Source organism: Rhinolophus hipposideros (assembly GCF_964194185.1).
Source record: "Rhinolophus hipposideros genome assembly, chromosome: 20".
In the NCBI taxonomy this organism is placed as follows: Eukaryota; Metazoa; Chordata; class Mammalia; order Chiroptera; family Rhinolophidae; genus Rhinolophus; species Rhinolophus hipposideros.
This window is the reverse complement of record NC_138066.1, coordinates 27,519,619-27,543,142: the sequence shown is the minus strand read 5'-3', so window position 1 is coordinate 27,543,142 and position 23,524 is coordinate 27,519,619. Positions and strand designations below refer to the sequence as shown.

Here is a 23,524-nt window from a genome sequence, read left to right as displayed (position 1 = left end):
AAACAAAGCAAAGCACTGCCATCTCACCTAGCTAACCCTAGCGTGTTAGAAAAGACCACAGGAGAAAGGCACGCTGCCTGGGCTGCTGAGTCAACAGTAGGAAAGAGCTTCTCATGCGGAAAAGGCAACCAAGAGCCCTATTAAACGGAGTCATACTTTTCTCACCTACCCGCTGTAACTATGATGTCCCCCCAGTTGAAGCAGAATAACTGTCTCCCGAGGAGCATCTCTCCTTGGCTCATTCATTCATTCATTCATTCATTCTGACAGCAAACATTTTAGTACCCACTTATATATCAGTGGTTTTCAATTTCATGCACCCTTCTATTCATTCAGAAATCACATAATTGGGAACCCCTCCTTATGGGCAGAGTACTGGGTGTATGGGACATAGTCTATCACGTGAAAAATGTACAGCCTAGTTAGTAATCCATACTCTATTCACTCATCTAGTCATTCGTCCACTCACGCACTCCTTTTGCAGATATTTGCTGAAGCCCTGCTGCGTGCCAGGTACTGTGTTAGATACTGGGCCAAACACATTCATCCCATCTCATTCTCTGCCTCTTTATCTCAGTGTATCACACATATACCACCCCCACCGCCAAGCACAGAACCAAAAACAAACTCAACAACTTTTCAGGTTTTGCACGAGTGTATTTGTGTGTGTGTGTGTGTGTGTGTGTGTGCGCGCGTGATTATTTTAGGGGGAGAGGAGACAGGGCTTCAGGTTGGTGGGCAGGGTTATTGAGTTTGACAGTATTTCTGCAAGTAGACATTCAGGGTAAGATGTAAGAAGGCAGATAATGGGTTCAGCACAGCACAAAGTGAACCTTGTGCCATGATGGCGGTGGAGATGTGGGAGAAGCTGCCTCACAAAGTGGCTAGCTTCCCGCCTCAAGATGTGGTCAGAGGTCAGCCGATGAGCTGCCAAGGATAGCACAGAAGAGAGGCTGCTACCCAGGAGCATTCTGATCCCTGATCTAGAGTCTCTCTCTACTCTGAGATTTGATTACCAAAACATTCTCCCTGGCACATTCTAAGTGTTCAAAAAATACTTGTCAAGTGAATGATTGCATATGCATTAAGCCAGATAGCCATAAGGCTCCTTGAGCGGAAGAGCTGAGCCTTATTCATCTCTTGTAGTCAGTCCCAGGGCTTCCATCTCTTTCTAGGGCTCCAGGGAACTGCCTGAAGGCGCTTGTACTGGAGGCTCTCCAAGCTCCCTTTTTAACATTCTCCGCAGAAACATCTTCTCAGTGTGGTTTAGCCACCTGACAGATGCTCTCAGCAAAGGGAGAATCCTTTACACGCATATTCAGTCCCCTTTTCTTTAAACTCCAGGCTTTGTTTTCTTCCCTAATTAGCAAATTGCTGGTCTGCCTCTCCCACCATGAGGCCTTATGCACTCAGGGAACAAAAATTTGTTTTGCTATCAGCTAGAAAAGCAAAACAGCTATAAAAAGAAACCGAATAATGCCTTCCCAAAGCAAACAGTAGAACTGGCTTCTGGGTTATCTGTGGCAGTTTCCGTCCCTCCAGTAACACCCAGAAAAAAAAAGAGAATGCATGATTGCCCCTGGAGACCGAGTGATTCATCTGCAGTGCAGTGGCCCAGACACCACTGCCTGAAGAGATGCTGGAGGCAGTCGGAAGTCCGAAGCCCATGACAGGATTCTTGGGCTGCAGTCCTGCTGCCGTCGTGCAGGTCATGACGCTTTGCCAAGGAAGCTTATCAAAGAAGAAAACAGACTGACATCTTCTGGCCCTCTGATACGCTCTCAGAATGCAAGGTTGGAAGTTAGCCTGGCATTCTCCATCCTGGGGCGAGAGTGTAGAAGTTTAAGAACTTGATTCTTTGATAGTAAAAGTGCGTGGCCTACTATGGCACTGTATATGCTGTTTCACTTTAACAAAACAGCTCAAGACACAAGGAATTTCAAACTGGAGTGAGGGCCTGACCTGCTTGTTCATGGCTGTATCATTCAGGGACAGCCCAAGTCTGGCAGAAATAGCAGAAATTTTCTGCCACAGAACTCAACCCGTTAATGTAGGTGAAAATATCACTGCGTGAACACTGATTCTAAACTCCCTCTACTCAGATATGCCGAGAAACTTCCGGAAGCAATGCACACAGGGCAAGGCGTGAGCCATGAGGGAATTGGGGAACATTGCAGAGGACATTTTGAGAAAGCAATCCCAGTTTTAGCAATGGCTACAGAAAATGACTAAATGTGTTTGCGACCATCTCTAAAATACATCAAGTAGTAATAAAGAAGTCAATATCTTTTCCCTTAACTGATGGAGAGGAGACTATCGAAAAACATCAGGCTTCCTTTGGATTTTATCTGTTAATGACCACCCCTGGGGCTTCAAGCGCCACAGCCCAGCCATTCCTGGGGAAACCCCCGTCACAACATGGAAGACTCAGTTGGAAGTGGGCCCAGTTCTCCAGGTCATCATTCATCCTCTCTGGTCATATCGTCAATCCATCGTTTCAGCAGAAAGGCAGGGTATGGAATTCCAAGAAGAAAAATAATGTCCTTTAAAATATCATGGCAAATGCTTCTTTCTCTGTCGGGTAAATCTCTGGCAGATCCTCTCCTCCAGCCATTCTCAGAGGGGCTCCCCAGCATCACCTGGGAACTTGTTAGAAGAGCAGGTTCTTGGGGCCTGCCCAGACATCCTGAATCAGAAGCTCTGGAAATGGGGCCCAGCAGTCTGTGTTTCACAAACCCTCCAGATGACCCATGCACACTAACACGTGAGGACCACTACCCTCCGCTCCATTAAGAAATCTGGGTCCCATTGTGAGAGGAAAAGAAATTACTTTCCCTCTCTGTCTCTGTAGAGATAGAGATAGAACTAAAGATACAGATACAGATACAGATTCAGACACATAGCTGTATCCTCATAGATCTATTCGTATATGACTGTACTCCTGATCCCTGATCTAGAGTCTCTTTCTATTCTGAGATAGGATTACACAAACAATCTCCCTGGTAACTAAGTATATATATAGTCGGTAATGCCTTCTTTGGCATTTAGATGAGTCTGATGAACAGAAGATTAAGATTTTAAGAAGATTATCTTCTTAAAAGAAGCTGATTAGAATAGTGGTAAAGAACACGGGCTCTGGAGCCAGATTTGGGTTTAGGTCCACCTCCATCACTTGCCAGGTGAGTGGCATTGGGCAAGTGGTTTAACCTTGCTGGTCCTCCATGTATTTATTTCTTCATCAGTAAAATGGGAAAAAGGGTAATAGTACTGAGCTCCTGAGGCTAACGGGAGGATTAAATTAGAAAATACATATCCGTATCGTGCTTGGTAAATATCTGTTCCAGCAACACTTGGTCTCCTTGTTGCTATTATTTTACTGGGTTCGTCCACATGGATTCGTACCAAAGCGCCCAGAGATTCCTCACTCTGAAACGTTGCTACTTTGGAATTCTTCATGGACAGTGGGAGACGATGAATGAGAAAGAGAATCCTAGCTTTGTGTGAATGTTTCGGGATAGGTGAGGGATGAGAAGCACGGCACAGGCGTGGGTGAGGGGATTAGTTGGGAGGGTGGAGGTTCCTGGGTATCCCTGGCCTCTGAAGCTCTGTGGTGGCCGCAGTTTTCCTTTCTCATTGTTATGGCGTCTGGGCAGAGAGGAGTTTCGGAGCCAGACCTCTGAGGCTGTGTGTGGTGAGCCTGCAGGGGCTGGCAGTCGCTAAGGGCGGAAACCACTGTTTGGGAGCTGCTGGCAGTTTAACTGTTTCTGTTGCCCATGGCTGAGGATGAGAACAAGGCGGGAGGGCCCGAGCATTCCACACTGCGATTCTGTCTGGGGTAAGAGCCTGCTCACCAAGAGCGTCAAAGGTTTCTTTGGAACCATAAATTTATCAAGCAGTTTCTGAAACAAGATTTTTTAGTTGGTCGTGTATCCAAATACGTATTAGTTGCCTAGACTCTTGATTTGGTTCTCTCCTTCTACGGATTTCAAAAGAACCATTTGGCTGATCTCAGAAGTCAGTGATAAAGGCCCTGTGGGAGATCCAGCTTCCTGAGGTGATGAGCTCTATGCTGCACGCCAAGATGCAGAGCGAACTGATTTCCTCAGGACTCTTTCTGTCGGCGGTGTGAGTGAGCGCTGTGATGCTCTAGAACCCAGAGGAACCATAAGCACGTACATGTTTCCTTTGACCTTACAACCTTAGGTGTGTTCGCTTCCGTCTCAAGGCTTGCGGGCCATCTTACTCATCTGCGCGGTGTGTGCTGAAAGAAACATGACGTCTTCCAACTGATGGGTATGAAAAACTACTCAACAGCAGGGGCATGCTTAACAAATTGTGTAGTAAAATATTATGCAGCCACGAGAAGCGATGTGTTCAAATAATTTTAATACTCCTGATGCAGTGGGAAGTGAAAATAGCGAGTCAAAACCTCGTATCTAGCAGGGGATGGCTCAGTGTGTGGTCACTGGAGCAGCAGAAGCGTCATCATCTGTAATCTTGGTAGAAATTCCAATCCCAGGCCCCACCCAGACCTACTGAATCGGAGACTCAGGGAGTGAGTTTTAATAACCAGGTGAATCTGGTGTTGAAGTTTGAGAACCACTGATACTGAGCACGAATCAGTGTAAATAGGTAAACTATATGCATATGGAAAAAATGCACAAAAAATTAAAGTGGTTCTCCCTGTGATAGCATTGTGGATAGTTTTTTTGTTTGTTTGGGGTTTTTTTTGGCTTTTCCCTGTTCATCTTTTATGTTTTCTTTGTATAATCTACTTTTTTCTAAAACGAGCATATCTTGCTCTGATAATTAGGTAGAAAAAAGGTATCAGACATTTCTGTTACATGTGTCTATGTCAATTCCTACATACCACATTAATATTTTCCTGAAGATGTAATTATTCACGCACCTTCAATGTTCTTCAGTTTTTTATTCTTAAACGAGTCAGCCTCCCTGTATTTGCTTTGATAACTCTTCTTGTCCCCACTGCTTGTTTACTGACTTTCTCACCCTCAAGATTTGAAGCCCCTGCTATTAATAACAGATAGTATTTTGGAAACTGTCAAAGTCTCTGTACTTGGTTTGTCGTAAGTGAACAAATAGCTGGGTTTTTTTTAAAGCACGATATTTCCTTTTGGATATATTTAGATGTTAATATATTTTCATGCATTAGTAACTATTTTAGCTTCTGCATATATTTTCTTGCACTTTTATATTTTGTTTGGGTTGATTTTTTTTCTACGGTATCGACTCGAAGCATTTTTAACTTGACCCTTCTAATTTCAAGGGTTCATTTACAAAGTAAGCAGAGATAGTGGGTTTGCGTTTGTACAGGTAGTTTAAGTTCTAAAATCAGCAAATAAGGTAAATATCACATATAGTGAAAATTGGTCTAACTCAGTAACACCAGAATAGACTGTTATTCCTGCAGTCAGGATAGATGGCTATTCACCTGAGTACTAGCTAACAAAGTTAGGGGCCGCGTTAGCCAAAAATGTACACCTTGCATTTCTAGAATCAGTTAGCACTGTAAGATGTTCACACCAAGAGAGGTTCTGAGAGTCCAAACCAACTGAGGAAATAACAGACTCCTCCTCCTATCTTAATACTCATCTTCTAGGCAATGGCAGATGAAATTGCCTGAGCTATTTAAATTATTTTGGAGGGTGTGTTTTCTTTCTTTTGGTTGATGGTACATAATTGCATTTGCCTGAAAGTGCATTTGGTGAGATTTTCCTGCATCTCTGCAGCACCTCCTGTTGTGCCCTAGGCTTCCTTCTCTCATCCCCCTCTCCCTGATGTTCTCCAGGCAGGAAAGTCTCTGACCTCTCCAGGGGTATTCAGATCTTACTCATTCTTTAAAGTCGTATGCAAAAGCTGTCTTCTACACAAAGCCTTCCTAACTTCAGTAGATAGGAATCCCTCCATGCTCTCAATATCTCTGGGGCGTTTATCATTCTTTATTATATTTACATTTGAATATGTCTTAGCTTGCTTAGGAGACTCAAGGGTTCTTGAAAGAAGTATCCCTATATCTTTAACATCAGTCTGGGCTTTGAATCCTAGATCTGCCCCTTCTAGGCAATCTTACGTATAATTACTAACTCTCCCTGTGTGGCTCCTTCCTCCTCTGTAAAATGGAGATAGTCATGGTACTGACCTCTTAGAGTTCGAGTGAGCTGGCACAAAATCTAGCGTGTAGTAAACTCCAATAAATGTTAGCTCCTTTTATTTCTATTCTCCACTGCGATTCCAATAGTACATTTGTGCTCCATAAGCATTTGTTTATTTACTGTACTAATGAATGAATAGTGTAGTTAAATTCATACACACTCCTCTGAATTCTCAGGGCTCGATGGGGAGTTTATATTTGCCATGTGTCTAGAATCTATTATAGAACTCAATGAACCAATGATCCTCTTTCATTCTCAAGACAGGTGTTGGGTGCAACTAGGTAAATTTTCTGTCTTGAGAAAGCTGCCATCAACCATCTCGTTTAGACCTCATTGAGCTCCATGTTTTCACCCATGAAATAGGAATTATAACGCTGATCTGTGATTTTTGCCTGGATACAAGAACCCAAGGAGGACTAGCCCTTTAGGGAGAAATTTTATAAACAGGGACTGTTTGGGCTAATTTGAAGAATCAGAGCATGAGTTTATAAATTAGCATATTTCAGCTACAGGGCTTCCAATCACACGGCACTCTAGATGTCGCTCAATGAGGGCATAGGGCAAAACCAGCTGCTTTTTGGGTTTGTCAAGCATCTCAAGTTATTTCTCAGGAGTTGGGGTTTGGCAAAGCCTGAAACCCACATTGCCAAGTCCTTCTTTCCCCCTTAATTTTTAAGCCCATGTGTATTTTAAGGGAAATTTAATCCGTATGTTTCTGTTTCCTTTACACTTAACTCATAAAAATGGTTTGTCAGAGCAATTTGATGTCCCAAAAATCTTTGGAGCCTTTATAATGATATTTTTTAACCTTTCTTCCCTCCCTTAGACACAGGAAATTGCGTTTTTTAAAAGAAAATGAATCAAACCAAAAGTCTCAAGGTCAGTATTGATGGGTCAGACACACAAGCTCAAGGAGCTGTGCATTTGGGAAAATGGCATCTTCCACGGCTCCTATAGGGAGGCCGGCCCTGAGGGTAGGAGAAAGATCGATTTCATATGCAAGCAGATGGCAATAATTGGCAGTGTGTTGTGATAGAGTCCTCAGATATTTGATTATTGGCCCACTAGTCTGAGAGTCTCTCTCCCCACTGTGCTTCTGTATTAGGAGGTACGTTCCGTAGAATTTGGGTCTCTCCACCTTAGTCAAATCCTGAAATTCAACACCAGAAGTTTGTGCACACAAGAAGTTTAAAAGAATTGAGACCACTAATTCTATAATACAGTAACTGTTTTTCAATCTAGTTTTCCGCCTCAACCCTAGAGAGACAAAAACAGGAGTCTGCATGCTTGTGTTAATAGTCATAGGAAGTGTTCTCACAGAGCTTTGTAAAGATGGCATTCCTCCAGAGTTAGTGAGTTTACCATCACAGGAAGGAGTCACATAATCCCCAGATACCCACAGGGCAGGCAGAAATGTACCACCGTGCGTTAATACTGCATCTCAGCCATAAGAGGGGCTATCTGGGGTTGCTTGACCCGCATCAGATCCAGGTTAGTAGTCATGCTAACTCTTCCACCATCAGCTGGAGTCACACTCTGGTCAGGCCCCTTCTGGCAGCATGTCCCCTGCCAGATTGGATTGGGTCCCTCTGGACATGAAGGGTCGCGGAGTCTCACGGCGAGTGGCATATAATAATAGATTGAGACAGAGCAACCGTAATGAGTAGGTTTAATCCACAATGCCTCAAAATCATTTGGCTGGCTTGTCCCATCCCATTTTCACTGTATGGACTTAGAACTCTGTGACATAATGGTCTGAGCTGAGGCTTTCCCCACCATAGGGACAAAAAAGCCATGTGGACATTCATCTCCTAAAGCAAAGTTACAAGTAAGAAACCCAATCAAAAAATGTCCTGATGGCTCTGCCATTTTGAAATGAGGATAGGTGCAGAACAGCTGACTCATTGAATGAGGAAGATTCAGAGATTTAAAGGAATTCTATCGCTAAGCTTACCATAGAGATGGAACAATGAAATTCTGGACCTGGATGGCTAAATGAAGGGTAAAAGATGTCCATAGAACATGCACACCAAACCAGGGTCCTGAGACTGCATATTGCTTTCATTTTGGATTTTGGATGAGAATAGAAAACAACTGACAGGAAGTGGCCAGTGTTGGAAATTCGGTGAGTCCACAGGGCCTGATGAATATCAAGGTTTTACATGATTGATAAGTTGTAGGCAAGAGCACTAGTCAGAAATCTACTCTTCAATAGTCTAGGCAGTGGCAAACATATACAAATGTACTCTATGTATTAATGCTTTGAGCCAGGCTGACGATCAATTGTTTATATCACCTTACTGAATTCACGTGATAACTTTATAAGCTAAGTATCATATCCCCATTTTACAGATGAGGAAATTGGGGCTCTTAAAGTAACTTATTGGGGAGATTAAGTAACTTGTCCAAACTTGTATAGTTAATGAAAGAGCTAGAATTCTAACACTAATCTGTCAAACTCCAAAGTACATGCTCTCTCTTTAAAAGAAAAACATCTTTGTCTATAAAAATTATTGATATTAATAGTAACCTATTCAAACATATAGAAATATGAAGAGTACAGAAATAAACTCCCTCATAATCCTACCCCCTCTGCAGATAACCATGTTAATAGCATAGAGTATGTTTTTCTCTGTGTCTACTACCAAACCTAGAGACACACTTTTACAATTTTTTATGCAAAAATTAAAACTGTTCCAGAACTTGCTTTTTAAAATGTCTTGAATATCTTTCTATATCAATAATACATATCTATCAGGTCCTTTTTAATTACTGCATAATATTTCACTGTAAGGATTGCTATAGTTTTAAATCTATTGAATAGTTTGATTGGTTCCAACTTTTGGTAACGGGAAGCACTACTGCAATGAAATGTGCATGGTTTGTTCAGATGTTATTGCACATTTGTGGATAACTACAGGATAATTTCCTAGGAATGGATTTGTTGGATGAAACAATATACAACCCATGCTATGTCTACTATACAAGGCCACTTCCCTTGACTTCCTTTGGCTTTCAAGTTCCTTTGATTTCTGAGTAAGTCAAATACCAAATTTTCAGAGCAGTAACTTTATCTTTCTCTTGGACTTCACTGCTAGGGAATCTGAGAGCCAACAATTCCATTAGATTTGAGGAACGAGCAACATAGGCCAACGCTAAAGCAGAACAGTTAGCAGATTTCTGAAAATGTCTTTTTATTCAATATCACAGTCACTACTTATTGATTTTTAATTTTGTGCAAAGCACGGCACTGGATCCTAGTTAAGCAGTGGTAAGTCAAGTAGCATACCTCCAGGCCACTAGAGTAAATGGTGGTACAAATTCATCTGCTGCTCAGCACCAGACTGCTGCCATCCAGGCAGACACAGCCATGATGTTACTAGAAGCACTCCTGAATGTTCTCTTTAGTTTTCATGCCGTGGAACCATTCACGGGAGGTACACTGAAGGGAGGTGAAATATCAGATGACTAGAGCAGGCTGTTTTCATCGTTTTCTTTAAACTTTGAATTTTGAATAACTGTAAATTCACATGCTGTTGTAAGAAATAACACAGGGAGATCCTGTGTGCCCTTTACCCAGTTTCCCCCAGTGGTGACATCTTGCAATAACAATATCACAACCAGGATATTGATATTAATGGAGTCAAGAAACGGAATATTTCTGTCAACTAAGATCCTTCCCATTACTCTTTTATAACCACACCCACTTCCCTGCTGCTCCCACTCCCTCCATAACCCCTGACAACCACTAATCTCTTTTCCATTCCTACAATTTGCATTTCAAAAATGTTATATAAATGGAATAATGTAGTATGTAACCTTTTAAGATTGGCTTTTTTACTCAGAATAATACTCTAGAAATTAATCTGTGTCGTGTGCATCAAAAGTCTGTTCTTTATTATTAGTGAGTAGTATTCCATGGTATGGATGTACCATAGTTTCTTTAACCATTTATTCATCAAAGGATATCTGGATTGTTTCTAGTTTGGAGTTACTATGAATAAAGCTACTATAAACATTATAGACAATTGTGTACAGGTTTTTGTGCCAAAACTGGTCTTCATTTCTCTGAGCTAAGTGCATAGTAGTGCAATTGCTGGGACATGTTAGTTGCATATTTACTTTTTTAAGAAACTCTCAAACTTTTTCCAGAGTGACTGTACCATTTTACAATGCCACCAGCAATATATGAGTGATCCACTTTCTCTCCATCCTCACCACCTTTTGGTATCATCATGATTTTTTGTTTTAGCTATTGTGATAGGTTTGTAGTGATAGCTCATTGTGGTTTTAATTGCATCTCCCTAATGGGTAATGAGGTTGAATATAATTTCATGTGCTTATTGCTTATTTGCTATCTGTATATCCTCTATTGAAATGTTTCTTCATGTCTTTTGCCCATTTCCTAATTGGAATATTTGGTTTTTAATTATTGAGTTTTGAGAATTCTTTATATATTCTAGATACCAGTTCTTTGTCAAACATGTGGTTTGAAAATATTTTTTTCCCCATTCTGCAGCTTGTCTTTTCATCCTCTTAATGGAATCTTTCACAAAGCAAAAATTCATTTTGAGGAAGTCCAGTTTATCAATTTTGCTTTTATGGATTGTGCTTTTGGTATCAACACTAAGAACGCATTTCCTATTCTTAGGCCCTGAAGATCTTTTCCTATCTTTCTTTCAAGAAGTGTTACAGTTTTAGATTTTACATTTAAGTATATGATCCATTTTAAATTAATTTTTATAGAAGGTGTGAGGCTATGTCAAAGTTCATTTTTTTGCCCATGGATGTCTAATTGTTCCCGCACCACTTGTTGAAAAGCAGTCTTATCTCTGTTGGATTACGTTGGTACCTTTGTCTAAAAACTCAGTCGGGCATGTTTGTGTGGGTTGATTTCTGAATTCTCTGTTCTGGTCCATCAATATGGTGTCTAAGTCTCTGGCAATACCACACAGTATTGATTACTGTAGCTGTGTGATGAGTCTGAAAGTTAAGTAGACTGATTTCTCCTACTTTAGTTTTCTTTTTAAAAATTCTTTTAAACAAAACAGGTATTTTAGTCCCTTTACTTTTCCACCTGTATTTTAGAAAAATCTTTGTATATACAAAAAATTTTGCTGGGATTTTTATAGGAATTGTATTAAAACTATGTGTCACCTTAGGGTAATCGACATCTTTACTATGTTGAATCTTCCAATTCATGAGCACAATAGGTCTCTACATTTGCTAAGATTTTTTTTTGGAAATCAACATTTTGTAGTTATCAGCATACAAATCTTGTACATGTTTTGTTAGATTTACACCTTAGATTTCCTTTTTTTTTTTGAGCAATTGTAAACGATATTGCATTTTAAAATTCAGTGTCCATATATGTATTGCTAACATATAGAAATACAATTGAGTTTTATATGTTCATCTTATATCCTATGACCTTCTTGAATTCACTTATTAGTTCTAGGAGGTATATATATACATATATGTATGTATGTATGTATGTATGTATATATGTGTGTGTGTGTGTGTATATATATATATATATATACATATATATATATATATATATATATATATATATATATATATATTCCCTGGGGTTTTTCTCTATAGACATTTCATCTGCAAATAGTGACAGTTTTAGTTCTTCCTTTTTGATCTGTATTTCTTTTCATTCTTTTTCTTGCTTTACTATACTATCTAGAACTCTCAGTACCATCATGAATAGGTGTTGAGAGTTAACATCAATGGACTTACTCCTGATCTAAGGGGAAACGCATTCAATCTTTCAACTTTTACTATAATGTTAGCTGTAGGTTTCTTGGTACATGTTGTTTATTGAGCTGAGGAATGTTTCCTCTATTCCTGTTTTTCTGAGAGTTATTATAATGAATGAATATTAAATTTTGTCTAATTTTTTCTGCATCAACCAATAAGATCATGTCCTTTGCCCATTGAGTTTTCTTCCTTAGTCTCTTAATATGGGGAATTAACATTGATTCATTGATTGATTGATTGATTGATTGACTGATTTTCAAATATTGAACTAGCCTTGCATGCCTGGAATAAACACCACTTAGTCATGTTTTATAATTAATTCTCCTATATACTGCTGAATTCTATTTACTAATATTTGGTTAATGATTTTTACATCAACATTTATGAGGTATATTGGTGTGGGGGGGTTTTGTTTTGTTTTTTGTTTGTTTGTTTGTTTTAAAGGTAGTATCTTTGTCTGGTTTTGTTATCAGGGTAATATTATGTTCATAAAATGAATTAGGATGTCATCCTACCCCTTCTATGTTCCAAAAGAGATTGTATAAAATTGGTGTTCATTCTTCCTTAAACGTTTCATAGAGTTCTCCAGTGAAAGCGTATGGGCCTGCAGATTTTTTTTTTTTGGCCTGGGGGGGGGGAATTAAATTATGAATTCAGTTTCCTTAATAGTCAAAGGACTTCTCAAATGATCTATTTCATATTGAATAAGTGTGATAATCTGTTTTTCAAGAAAGCGTATTTTATCTAAGGTATCAAATTTATATTCGTAGAATTATTTCATTTCCTTATTATTCTTTTACTATCTATATTGCTATCCCATTTAATTACTAACATAGATAATTTGTATCCTCTATCTTTTTTTGATAGTCTTAATAGAGGTATCAATTTTTTTATTTTTCTCTTTTCTAATTTATTTCTGCTCTTACCTTTATCATTTCCTCACTTCTGCTTGATTTAAGTTTATTTTCTTCTATTTCTAGAAATAAAAATTAAATTTGAAGAAGAGAATGTTATTTTCATGTGAAACATTTGATGAACCAACCATTAATGAGGAAGACAAGTTTAAAATTACTTCTTCTCAAAATTAAAGATACAGTGATTGAATACTTAAACAGGCTTTTTCAATTATAGACAAATCATGAAGCCACTTTTAATTTTTTATATAATCTCCACAAGTGACAGGAAATGTCAGAGGAAACATTGAAATGACATTGTATGCATTTACATTTAAAATTTAATTCACACTTAAACAAAACGAAATTGTACAGAGTTAAATCTTTTTGAAACAATTATTCTTCAAGAATCATCAGCTGTGAGTTTACAGAAACATATATTTAAAACTTATCAAATATGTATTATTATAACCTACAAAATATTCTTAATCCAGTAATAATTACATCAGCAGGTAGATTCACTCAAAATTAAAAATCAGCAAAAAATATTTGTGATCTAGTGTTTACCAAGAGGGAACAACTGATGTTGCTGTCAATTACATCAACTGAAAATGAAGTTACTAAAATTATAATTTTGATGACCTAAAAAACAAATTTCCAGAAAAGTAAGCCAGAAAAATCATATGGCCAATCAACATCATATTCATAAAACCTTATTATTTATTGTATTATATAAAAATATAACACCAAAATACTGTATTTTTTGCAAGTTGGCATTGTTACTCACTCTGTGTCTCACTCGTAATCCCAATGGCCCTGCCTGAACTCGGGACCCCCTTTCCCCTGCTGGTCTCTGGTTGTGTAGCCTTTGATTACCCATTGGGAACATTACTATAATAACTTGCATCCTCACATCTCTCCAAACTTGTATCTGACTTTGTCATTCAGTGAGCATTTGTAGAGCATGTGCTGTGTACTGGGCACTGTGCTACACCTTGGGGTATTATGGTGAACAAAAGATGGATTCCCTGCTTGTATGGAACACACAGTCTCGAAGGAGGAGACTGATAAAGACCAGGGAAATAAATACTAATTGCAAATTATGGCTGGTGCTTTTGGAAAAACAACAGGATGTTGAGATACAGATTAATGGGGATAAGGGAAAAATGTTTCTTGTCTGAGGAAATGGCATTTTAGCCAAGATCTGAAGGATAAAAGAGAGCCAGAACTGTGGAAATAGGGACAAACGTTTTAGGCAGATGGAACAGTATGTACAAAAGCCTGGAGGAGAACCCTCATAGAGAGCTGTACAGATTGTTTCTGGCACAAACAGGCCTGGCCCAAGGGGTCAAAAGGTGCTGAAATCCAGCCTGTCTCTGCTCCCTAAGCCATGTGCCATGATGAGGGGGAAAGGAAGAGGTTTGTTTTTCTAATTCTCACAAAGACACTACCATATGGGCTCACAGTAGCCCTGGCCTTAAGGTAGAAAGGAGTGGCTGTTAGCCCTGTCCTCAGCCTGAGTTCACATCCTGGGATCCATATGCCTGTCCATAGCCTACTCTATGTTTGCATTTATCTGTCAAATGGCAACAACTCAAATTTATGGGGCATTTTATATTTGCTTTAAATCTCATCCAGTCTTCCAATATCTCTGTAAGGTAGCCAAGGCAGGCATTGTTTCCTTTAGATGTATTATACATGCAATAAAATGAATGGATGTTAAGCGTTTGGTTAAATATGTTTCAATGATTGTATACACCCACCTACACAACACCTAAATCAAATATAGAACATTTCCAACATAGCTAAAAGTTTCCTCCTCTACCGTCCCGCCACATATCCCAACACCACAGTCCAAAGCAACCACAATTTAATCTCTACCACTATTGTGATCAGTTCAGCCATTTCTCGGTCTTCATAGAAATGTAATTGTGCAATAACTCCGATATTGTACCTGGCTTCTTTTGCTCAATATAATGTTTTGTTTTTGTTTTTGAGAATTGATTCAGTCATATAGTTAGGTATCTCTATAGTTCGTTCCTTTTTATTATTGAGTAATATTCCATTGAATGAATATACCACAATTACCTGATTTGTTATCCTATTGATGGCATTTGGACTGTTTCCAGATTGTTTATTTTGACCAAAGCTGCTATAAATATTCTTGTACCACTCTTTTTGTGGGTATCTGTTTTTTCTTCTCTTTTGGGTAAAAGTCAAGGTAGAATTCTGAGTCAAAAGGTACATTATATTTAATATTATAAGAAACTGCTAGACAGTTCTCCAAAGTTATTATATACCGTTTTACACTCTCATCAGAATCTATGTGTTGTTGTTTGACATCTTCACCAACATTTGGTGTTAGTCATTCTAGTGGGTGTAAACTGGCATCTCATTGAGGCTTTATTTTGTAAATCTCTGATGACTAATCAAGTTGAGCACCTTTTCATGTGATGATTGGCCATTTGTATGTGTTCTGTTGTGATCTTGTGTGTTCAAGTTTTTTTGTAAGGTAACTGCTATTAATTCCATTTTATACATGAGAAAATTGAGTCTCAGAAGTCAAGTGATTTGCCCAAGATTCACAGCTAACAAGCAGCAAGCTCAAGTGTTTTCCTCCCATCTCCTAACTCAAACTGATATTTCATTTCCAATCTATTGGACTTTTTCCTACAATAGATCCCAACCTCAGCTTCTTCATCTATAATGTTCTACAGGTCTCTGAGCCTCACTGCCTATCAGACAAGCGTGCGGTAGAAAAGAGTAGATGTGGAGAAAGGAAATGGGGAATGATTTTAGGTTCACTGAAAACAACAGTGATTCTCTTTCAAACAGAACTCAAAGCCATTCCACTCTAACTCTGAGGCCCTTGTGTGATGCCTGATGCCATCTCAGGCAGGAATCTACTCTCAGTCTCAACTACGCAGTGCTGCCAAGCTCCAAATAAACTCTTCTTGTTCAAGGGCAAATGTATTTCACTGGCCTACGTGTAACTCCCTTCAGCCTATTTGGTTTTAATTCAATCAGTTAAAATAACCACAATTTCTCCTGTCCATATGCCACATTGCACTAAATTAATATTTGGTTGATGAAGTGTAAATGCTCATAAGTGCTGGATTTTCCCTCATATATCTGGAGGAGGTGGTGAATACGTAGTGTGTGTTTTCTGATTTTTTTTTTTTTTTAAAGTTTGAGAAGTAAATGCGTTTTTGGAGTTGGACTGTCATGGAAAATCCCTACTTTTCCTTGATGCTGAAGGTAAATCACTGAAGGAGCGGTGAGAATGAGTAACTAGCCCGGGTTGTGTTTGACACTGAGTCTGAGTGTTGAGGATTTGAAAACGGAGTGCAACTTTGTGACCTCCCTTTCAAATCAAGAGGAGACTATCCTAGCTAGACTGGCAGCACAGACGGAAGGCGCCTGTTGCAGTCCTTTTAATCCTCTCTGAGCAAAGTCTTGGAGTTTTCCCCTCCAATAATGAATGAAGTGAATAAGCCATTGAGCTTCTAATTCCATTCAATGCCTTTGCACTCCTGCGAGGTGTATCCGGTAGGTCTGACAATGCCACAGAAGAATTTCCGTGAGCACTTGGCATATGGGGTCCTTGAAAAAGCTCTGCTGAGCAGTCTGACAAAGTAGCCAGCGCACCCCGTTCAGCCCCTCCCAGGTCTGCTTTCACGGGAGTTCAGAGTCTGGGACAGAGTGAAGAAAGGGAAGTGGGACAGCAGTCTGAAGACAGAAGAGCTAGGCCAGAAATAAAAAGTCTGTGCCAATGTCTGTAAGGGGAAGACTGGAATAATATATAAGGCTAACATTTAACAAGAGGAATCTTTAAAGCCTTCTGGAAAAGTATTATTACAACTTCTTTATCTTTCTTTTTGTTTCTCTCTCTGTTTTTGCTGTCGTCTCATTCAATAAATGCCTTTTTGCTGTTGTGTGCTTCAGATCAGATGCTCCCGACATTTGTACAGCAAACTTGATCTGGCATGTTTAGGAGAAACGGGAAGAAGTTTTTCCTTTCAGCCGAGAGTAATTTTAATGGTTTTTAATTTAATGGTTTAAGTGGCAGTGTAGACTGCCTTTATAATTGCTCGGTCCTACCACACAAGTGGAGGTCTTTGTTATTATGTTTGTGCAAACACAAGAGGCTTTCCACGTCTCCTTTACCTTAGTGTTTTTGATTCTCATTGTGATCAATTACAAAGAATTCTCTTTTCTATACTAAGATTTGATGTCATGAAGTTATGGAGATACACCGTTGGTCAAAGTGGTGAGGTATTCCTTGTGGAGGTAGGAAGGTGAGCATTTTGGCAGGAGACCCGCTCCCAAGCCAGCCACACAAATATGGTCTAAGGAACTCTCGGGCTGCAAAAGTAAATGGAAAAAGAAAACCTGGAAAAGAGGGAAGGCCTCTTTAGAGATTTATTTATTTATCAGTCAACCGAGGGTGAGAGGAGCCTTTCTGAAATTTAATTGTAGGGGCCTAGAATTCGACTTATACTTGCGCTCCAACTCCAAACAGAAATGTTCCTGGAAGAGTTTATGAGAACTCATTTTGACTGGCACTCAGGAGAACAAAATAAATAAGGGTGGAACGAGAATTTTCTCTATGGCTTCACTGACCAGATTACAAAACTGGTCAAAACGACCCAGATTACTCATGCAAATCATTACCCACTGAGTGGGGGCCACCTAGGGTAATCAAAGAATCAAATGCTCCCGTGCCATATGGTAAGCATGTAAAAAGCACCAGTCTCACCAACTCACCAATAGAAATGGTCTTGTTGGCTTTATCCAAAAAGAGCTCAAACACATGGTTCTATTAATGAGTGAGGCACATCGACATTAGTGTTTTATTTTGTTTTTTAAAGCAAACATTCCTGCTGAATAACCCATGTTTAAAGCAGATTTCAGTGCACTTTAGGGAAAGAAAGGTCACGTTATATTTTATATTGGTTCTGAAGTATCAGAACAGATTTCCAATATAAACCAAGTAGCGGGGTAGAAATAAAGCGTTTTGTCTTTGTGACATAGGTACTCTTTTTTTGAGCGAAGTGCTCCAGTAACCCTTTGATATCACAGCATGTTACAGCCTGAGGTGGGCTTCGAGAGGACCCCCTCAATTAATAAAAGAGAAATCTAAAAGTTTTCTTTTTTTTTTAAAGCGAGGGAATCTTGATCAGATCGTTCTCAGAAAGGAGCAACCCAGCCTGCCCTCATCTTGGACTCCTAGGAAAGGTATAAATCCCACCCACGTAGTTAAAACTTCCTTGCAGGACTGCTGCTTATGTTGAAGTTAACAAAGGCCAAAGAAGCCTATTGTGAAATGTTTGTTTGGAGGACCAGAATCTAAACTTACCCTCCCTGTCATGGTCATTTTTTTTAAGGAAGATGACAGATTTGAGCCGCCTGAGAGGAGAGACTCCCATCATGCTAGGAGTAAGAGGATGCTCTCTCTGGTGTGTTGGTTGTTATTGTTGTTTTCCATGTGCTTCTAGGGATCTCAGGGTTGTCACCATGGCTGAGGATGGAGCCCAGAATGTGGCGAACACTATGACACCAGTTTCCTTCCTGGTGTGTCCCTGAAAGGCCAGCACAGTCAACACAGAATCAGACCATCTACATTTGTACTTTTGCTGCTGACAGCTTCATTGTGCCTGTGATATTCCGCTGGGTAATTCATTTCCCCAGCATGGCAATATCTCCTGATATGCCTAATGGGTTGAATGTAATTTTGTAAGCTTTCGAAGATGAATGTCTCCCCTTGTGCTTAGCTTTGCCCTAATATGGGAAACAATGATAGCTACCATTAGGAAACAGCTTTGTAGCGTTCGACTTTTTGGGGCAGGTTGGGTCTCCAAACCACAAAGGCAGGAAACATTAGTGATTGAAATGATACACTAGATGTGGGTCACTTCATGTCCCTTGGTACAACTTTTTTGCCCGCCTCTGCATTTACCCGTCAGATGGTAAGGGCATTCTACAAAATAAAGTGATCTTTGCCAGGGTATAAAATTAGGGAATGAATAGTTTCAGGGATAGGGTGGGCTCTGGATGATATGCGTACAGCCACTTACCAAGGCTGTCCTGAAATGGAAGAACTAGATGAGAAATGAGAAGTGTAACCCATGTATAGTATCCAACACTCACGCTGTAATTTTTCTTTAAACTTAGGGACAAAAGTATTAAATGCATCCCTTGGAGTTAACTTTAAGTCAGTTCAATTAACCATAAATGTACTGAACATCATCTACCATGCACAGGACCCCAATCCTTGAGCTGAGAGGCAGAGGTCAAAGGTTAGTGAGGCCTGCGGCCTGCCCGCATGGAGATCTCAATACAGTAAGGAAAGTAGAGCCCCAAGTAACTGAGGAAGTTAGACTGTGCTGAAGAGTGCGGACGTAATTACAAATACAACCACTGTGAGAGAAGAAAAATAACCTCATTCTGCTTGGGGACATAAAAGAAAAAGTTAGTATGTAGCCTCTGAAGTTTTCTACCTTCCCCCACCAGCCAATCTGAATTCTTCTAAGAGAATCTTGGAAGAACCGTCTGAGAGTTGACTTATTAGTTGAGAGTTAGGACTCCCTATCTTGTCTGATTTCTAAGTGCTTCATTGTGATCCTTGATAAGGATCAGTTCCAAGTATCCCAAATGAAAATGGAGAAGTCAACATAAAGATAGGTCTAAGACTCTTTCAGCTTGTTTTTTTTCTTTCTTTTTTTAAATCTACCCCTGCATCTGTTTTCTTGACCTTAGAAAAGTAAATCCTGCTAGGTAGACTCTTTCTTATTGGCAGCTAGAAAACAGAGATGGAGTCTGTGCTAATACATTTAGCAACAGATATTTTTGACTGTAAGATTTTCTTCACCAAAAAATAAATCAATGAGGAGGAGGAGAATACATAGGAGTAGAAGGAAGAGTCTGCCTAAAATCCAGCAGTCATTGGTCCTTCCGTATGTTGACACATCAGCCTGACCCCTTTGACTTTGTGTTGAACACTGACTTACCTTATGGACTTCAGTTTTCATGCTTCCTGGTGAATATTTATATGGTTTGATGGGTTGGTGTACATGTACATAGGATTCTGAAGCCATTTTGAAACCAAGCAGTCTACCAATTGCTTCATTGTCCTGATCTGAGTAAACTCTTTCTCTGAATAATGAATACACGAATGACCAAATCCTAGGGCATTAACAATTTCATTCTTAAATTATTTGAGAATTCTGCACGAGATTCTTAAAGTGAAGATGCAAAAAAATCATCTTGGGCTTTGAGCTGCAAATAAAAGACCACCCCCAGAGAAATGGCCAAAATGAATGTTGTGAATGTCTCTGTGACGGCTCATAGTCCTCCCCCATCACTCCACTGCAGCCCAGGTCTCACTGTACAGAGGCATGATCAAGATCCAGTTAGCAACCCATTTATTGGAAATGTTATTCTTTATCAAATCTAGTGCATCAAAGAATGTAGATGGCCTTAGGGACGATAGTAAGAAGGGACCGGTGCTAATTCCTCCTGGAGAGATTTAGGTGAATACTGCCACCTATCGATAGGTGAAATATATGCCACAAATTCTTACTCTTACCTGACATAGTGCTAATGCTTATCAGAGCAGATCTCAGGACTCAATTGGCCAAAACATTTTAATAGCCCCACGTTCATAATTCTTCATGTCTTTGTGATGAAAAATAAGTATGTTATACTAAGTCAAAACAACTCACAAATTGTATTTCTGATAAGAGGCAAAGGAATGAGGCACAAATGCCATGAGGTTTGCAGTTGGAGATCTGGGTTTGAATCTCAGCTCAGCCCGGTAGTGTACACGAACAAGTTAATTCATTTCTCTGGACCTTTGTTCCCTCATCAATAAAAAGTGGATAATCCTGTCGGTATGGTGTGAGAATTCAGTGACAGTACCGCATGGCACACAGGAGGTATTTGATAAAGGGCAGCATTTATGATTATTTTTCCACCAAGCTCTAAGCAGTACCTATTTGTAATGTAATGATTGGTAGGTAATATGACAAACCACATCACGTGTCAGACTCTGGTGAACTGCTCTGCGTTGCTCAATTATCTTTCGGCAATACTACTTGTCTAGTATAGTATCTTTGACATCCAAAATTAGGACAGTGTGAACATAAATATTAGAACTTTAAGTGTGCCAATTGAGAAAATGAGGATAAATGGGCTTCATTACCAAATGTCTCCTGACTGCCCTAGAGGATATATGGGGCTGAGCAGATAAAGAAGTATGATAAAACTTTGGAGCTGTGTATAAATGGGGCTTTGTGACCTGCTGGATAAGGTTGAGACTTAGAGCCAGAGCTAGGAGGTTCACATTCCTTCCTCGGCATGGTGTGGGGGATCCCAGGCTCACACAGACAATAGGGGATTCATAGCTTGAGAATTCTAATGATGACTGAAAGGAGGGTGGCAGCCAGAACAAGAAGACTTTTCAGAAGCAGGGACCCTGATTATCACATCGGTGCTACAGCCTGGAGAGAGGCTGCTGAGAGGCTGTATGAGGCCGTTCTTGGAAAGCTGTCAGTGAAGTGTTTGTAACCTCCTTAAGAAAATTCCACTTCTCAAAAATGCAACCCTGGAAAAATCTCACATGATTCATTCAGATAAACACTCGGTCATCAAATCACACTGGAAGTCCTACGAACCATCTCTTTTGGAAGAGTCTTTTTTGAATGTCACGAATCTAGTCTCCAAGACTTAGAGGGGGAAACAAATCCAAAAGAGGGTTTCTCAGGATATTTGGGGACCTTTACTTTTAGTTCGAAAGGTCAACGGTGCTTTAAACAAAATGGTCAAGAAATACCATGCCTCTGAACAGTCTGCACCTTTTGAAAAGGTCTGCTTTGAATTGAATAGCCAATGCCCTCCCCCACCCCCTTTTCTTTTTTCTTTGGGGCTTAGAAATTGAGAGGGAGGAGGAGGAAGAGTTTCACATTCATTACTCACAACTTCGCACATAATAAGCATGTTCAGATACACCCTGGGGTGTTAGTTTTCTTTTCCTATTTTTTTGTCCCATTTTAGCAGCTTTCGATAAGTAGCACATTTTATTTTTGAAAAAAGAATCGGAGCCGTTATTGAGCAGCCGCACCCTAAGGAAGGTCAGGAGATTAGGGAGCGGAAGTAGGCTGGCCAGACTCTGCTGACCACAGTAAGGGACTGCCACTTTCTTCCCATAATTTAATTTTGAGACTTCAACGAAAAGGCACCCCTAAAAAAAATTTTTTTTAAAGAAAAAAAGAAAAAAATCTTTGCTGAAAAAGAGTGAAAAATTGTTAGAAAATGGTCATCAAAAAGTGATCAATTTAAATTTATGTCTTACAAACAAACCACATAGAACTAACCGCAGGGCAGACATGCATTTGCAATATATGGACAGTCTCAGAATATGGGCGTGATTTTACAAGATAGCGTGGACACTAGTAGCTTCTGACGTTGGTGGGCTTTGGCCTACTTTCACAAGTATCCTAAAATTCTAAACATCGCAGTTCACAAATGAATTTCACTGGCCCAACGCCCTCATTTTACAAGTGGGAAAACTGAGACCCCATGGTAAAAAGACACGCCCAAGGTCACAGCGCTGGTGAGGAGCAGCTCAAGGACTCAAGCTCAGGTGCTTCATCCCAAACTGGGGTTCTTTCCACTGAGCTAAACAGCCTCGAGACGGGAAACTACAAACCCTCTTTCTAAGGAAACTCTGCACCTAATCCTCTGCAAATGGCGCTGTGGGTTACCAGAGATAGTCTGGCCTGTCACAGCCCGAAATGACTTCTGTAGATGCTCCTAAATGGCTTCTTCAAAGCAGTTTAGGCACGTGCTCATGGACCCAGTCTCCTGCTCTTTTCTCTATCTTCAAAAGGTGGGCAGAGCATGACATGAATGCCTAAATTATCTGTGTTTGTGTATTGGGATCGCTGGATGTCACCATCATCTGCCATCACACCGGTCAAAACTTTAAATAAAAGTCAGCTTCTTTCTCACTCTCACTCCCTTCCTCCCCTGCTCTCATCTGTACCATTGATCAATCTTGTATGTTCTACCTCCTACATTCACCTCCTCAGTTACAGTTTCACAGGCCCTCACCATCAATGTCTTCCTGCTTCCAGGTTTTTACCACTTCAGTTTATGGTCCACTATGGCTAGACCATAGGGGTCTTAATCAGCGATACCTTGATACCTTCTTACATTCTCCTGCTCACATCCCCATCACCTGCAGAATATGGCCCGGACTCTTCGGCGTAGGATTGGCGCACTCCCTAGTTTAGCTTCTGCCTACTTTTGAAACCTAAACTCCATTAGATCCCTCCTTCTCCAGCCCAACTGGACTACTGTCCTTTCCCAAATATTCCCAGAACTCTTTGTGTTGACTCCATTCCCTTCTCTTCTTTTCAACTGCTAGAGGCCTTCATTCCCCCAGGTTCAGGTCAAATGCACCTTCTCTGTGAATCCTCCTCCCTAAGCATCCCAGAAGAAAGTAATAATTCTTTGGCGCTCCCTTGGCACATAGCTCATACTGTTTTTAATGACACTTATTTAATTCTGCCCTATATTATAATTTGCATCTCTCTCTCTGAATAGATCTCTTTTATCTATGAAAGGATGTCTCATCCATCTTTGTAGGGGATACAAAGCGCTTCATCAATATAATAAGTGCTT

The 23,524-nt window shown here is 39.9% G+C and overlaps 1 protein-coding gene across 4 annotated transcripts in view; it reads left to right on the top strand.

Moving 5' to 3' along the window:
* ANKFN1 (ankyrin repeat and fibronectin type III domain containing 1) overlaps positions 1-23,524 on the top strand; it is a 377,306-nt gene that overhangs the window by 197,491 nt on the left and 156,291 nt on the right. The window contains exon 1 of one of the 4 annotated variants that reach the window (XM_081027453.1): positions 3,748-3,835. The exons of the other annotated variants lie outside the window; for them this stretch is intronic. Within the exon in view, the coding sequence (XP_080883579.1) occupies positions 3,774-3,835 (62 nt within the window). The 5' untranslated portion in view covers positions 3,748-3,773. Of the gene's footprint in view, positions 1-3,747; positions 3,836-23,524 lie in introns of those variants that run through there. 4 annotated transcript variants of the gene reach the window in all.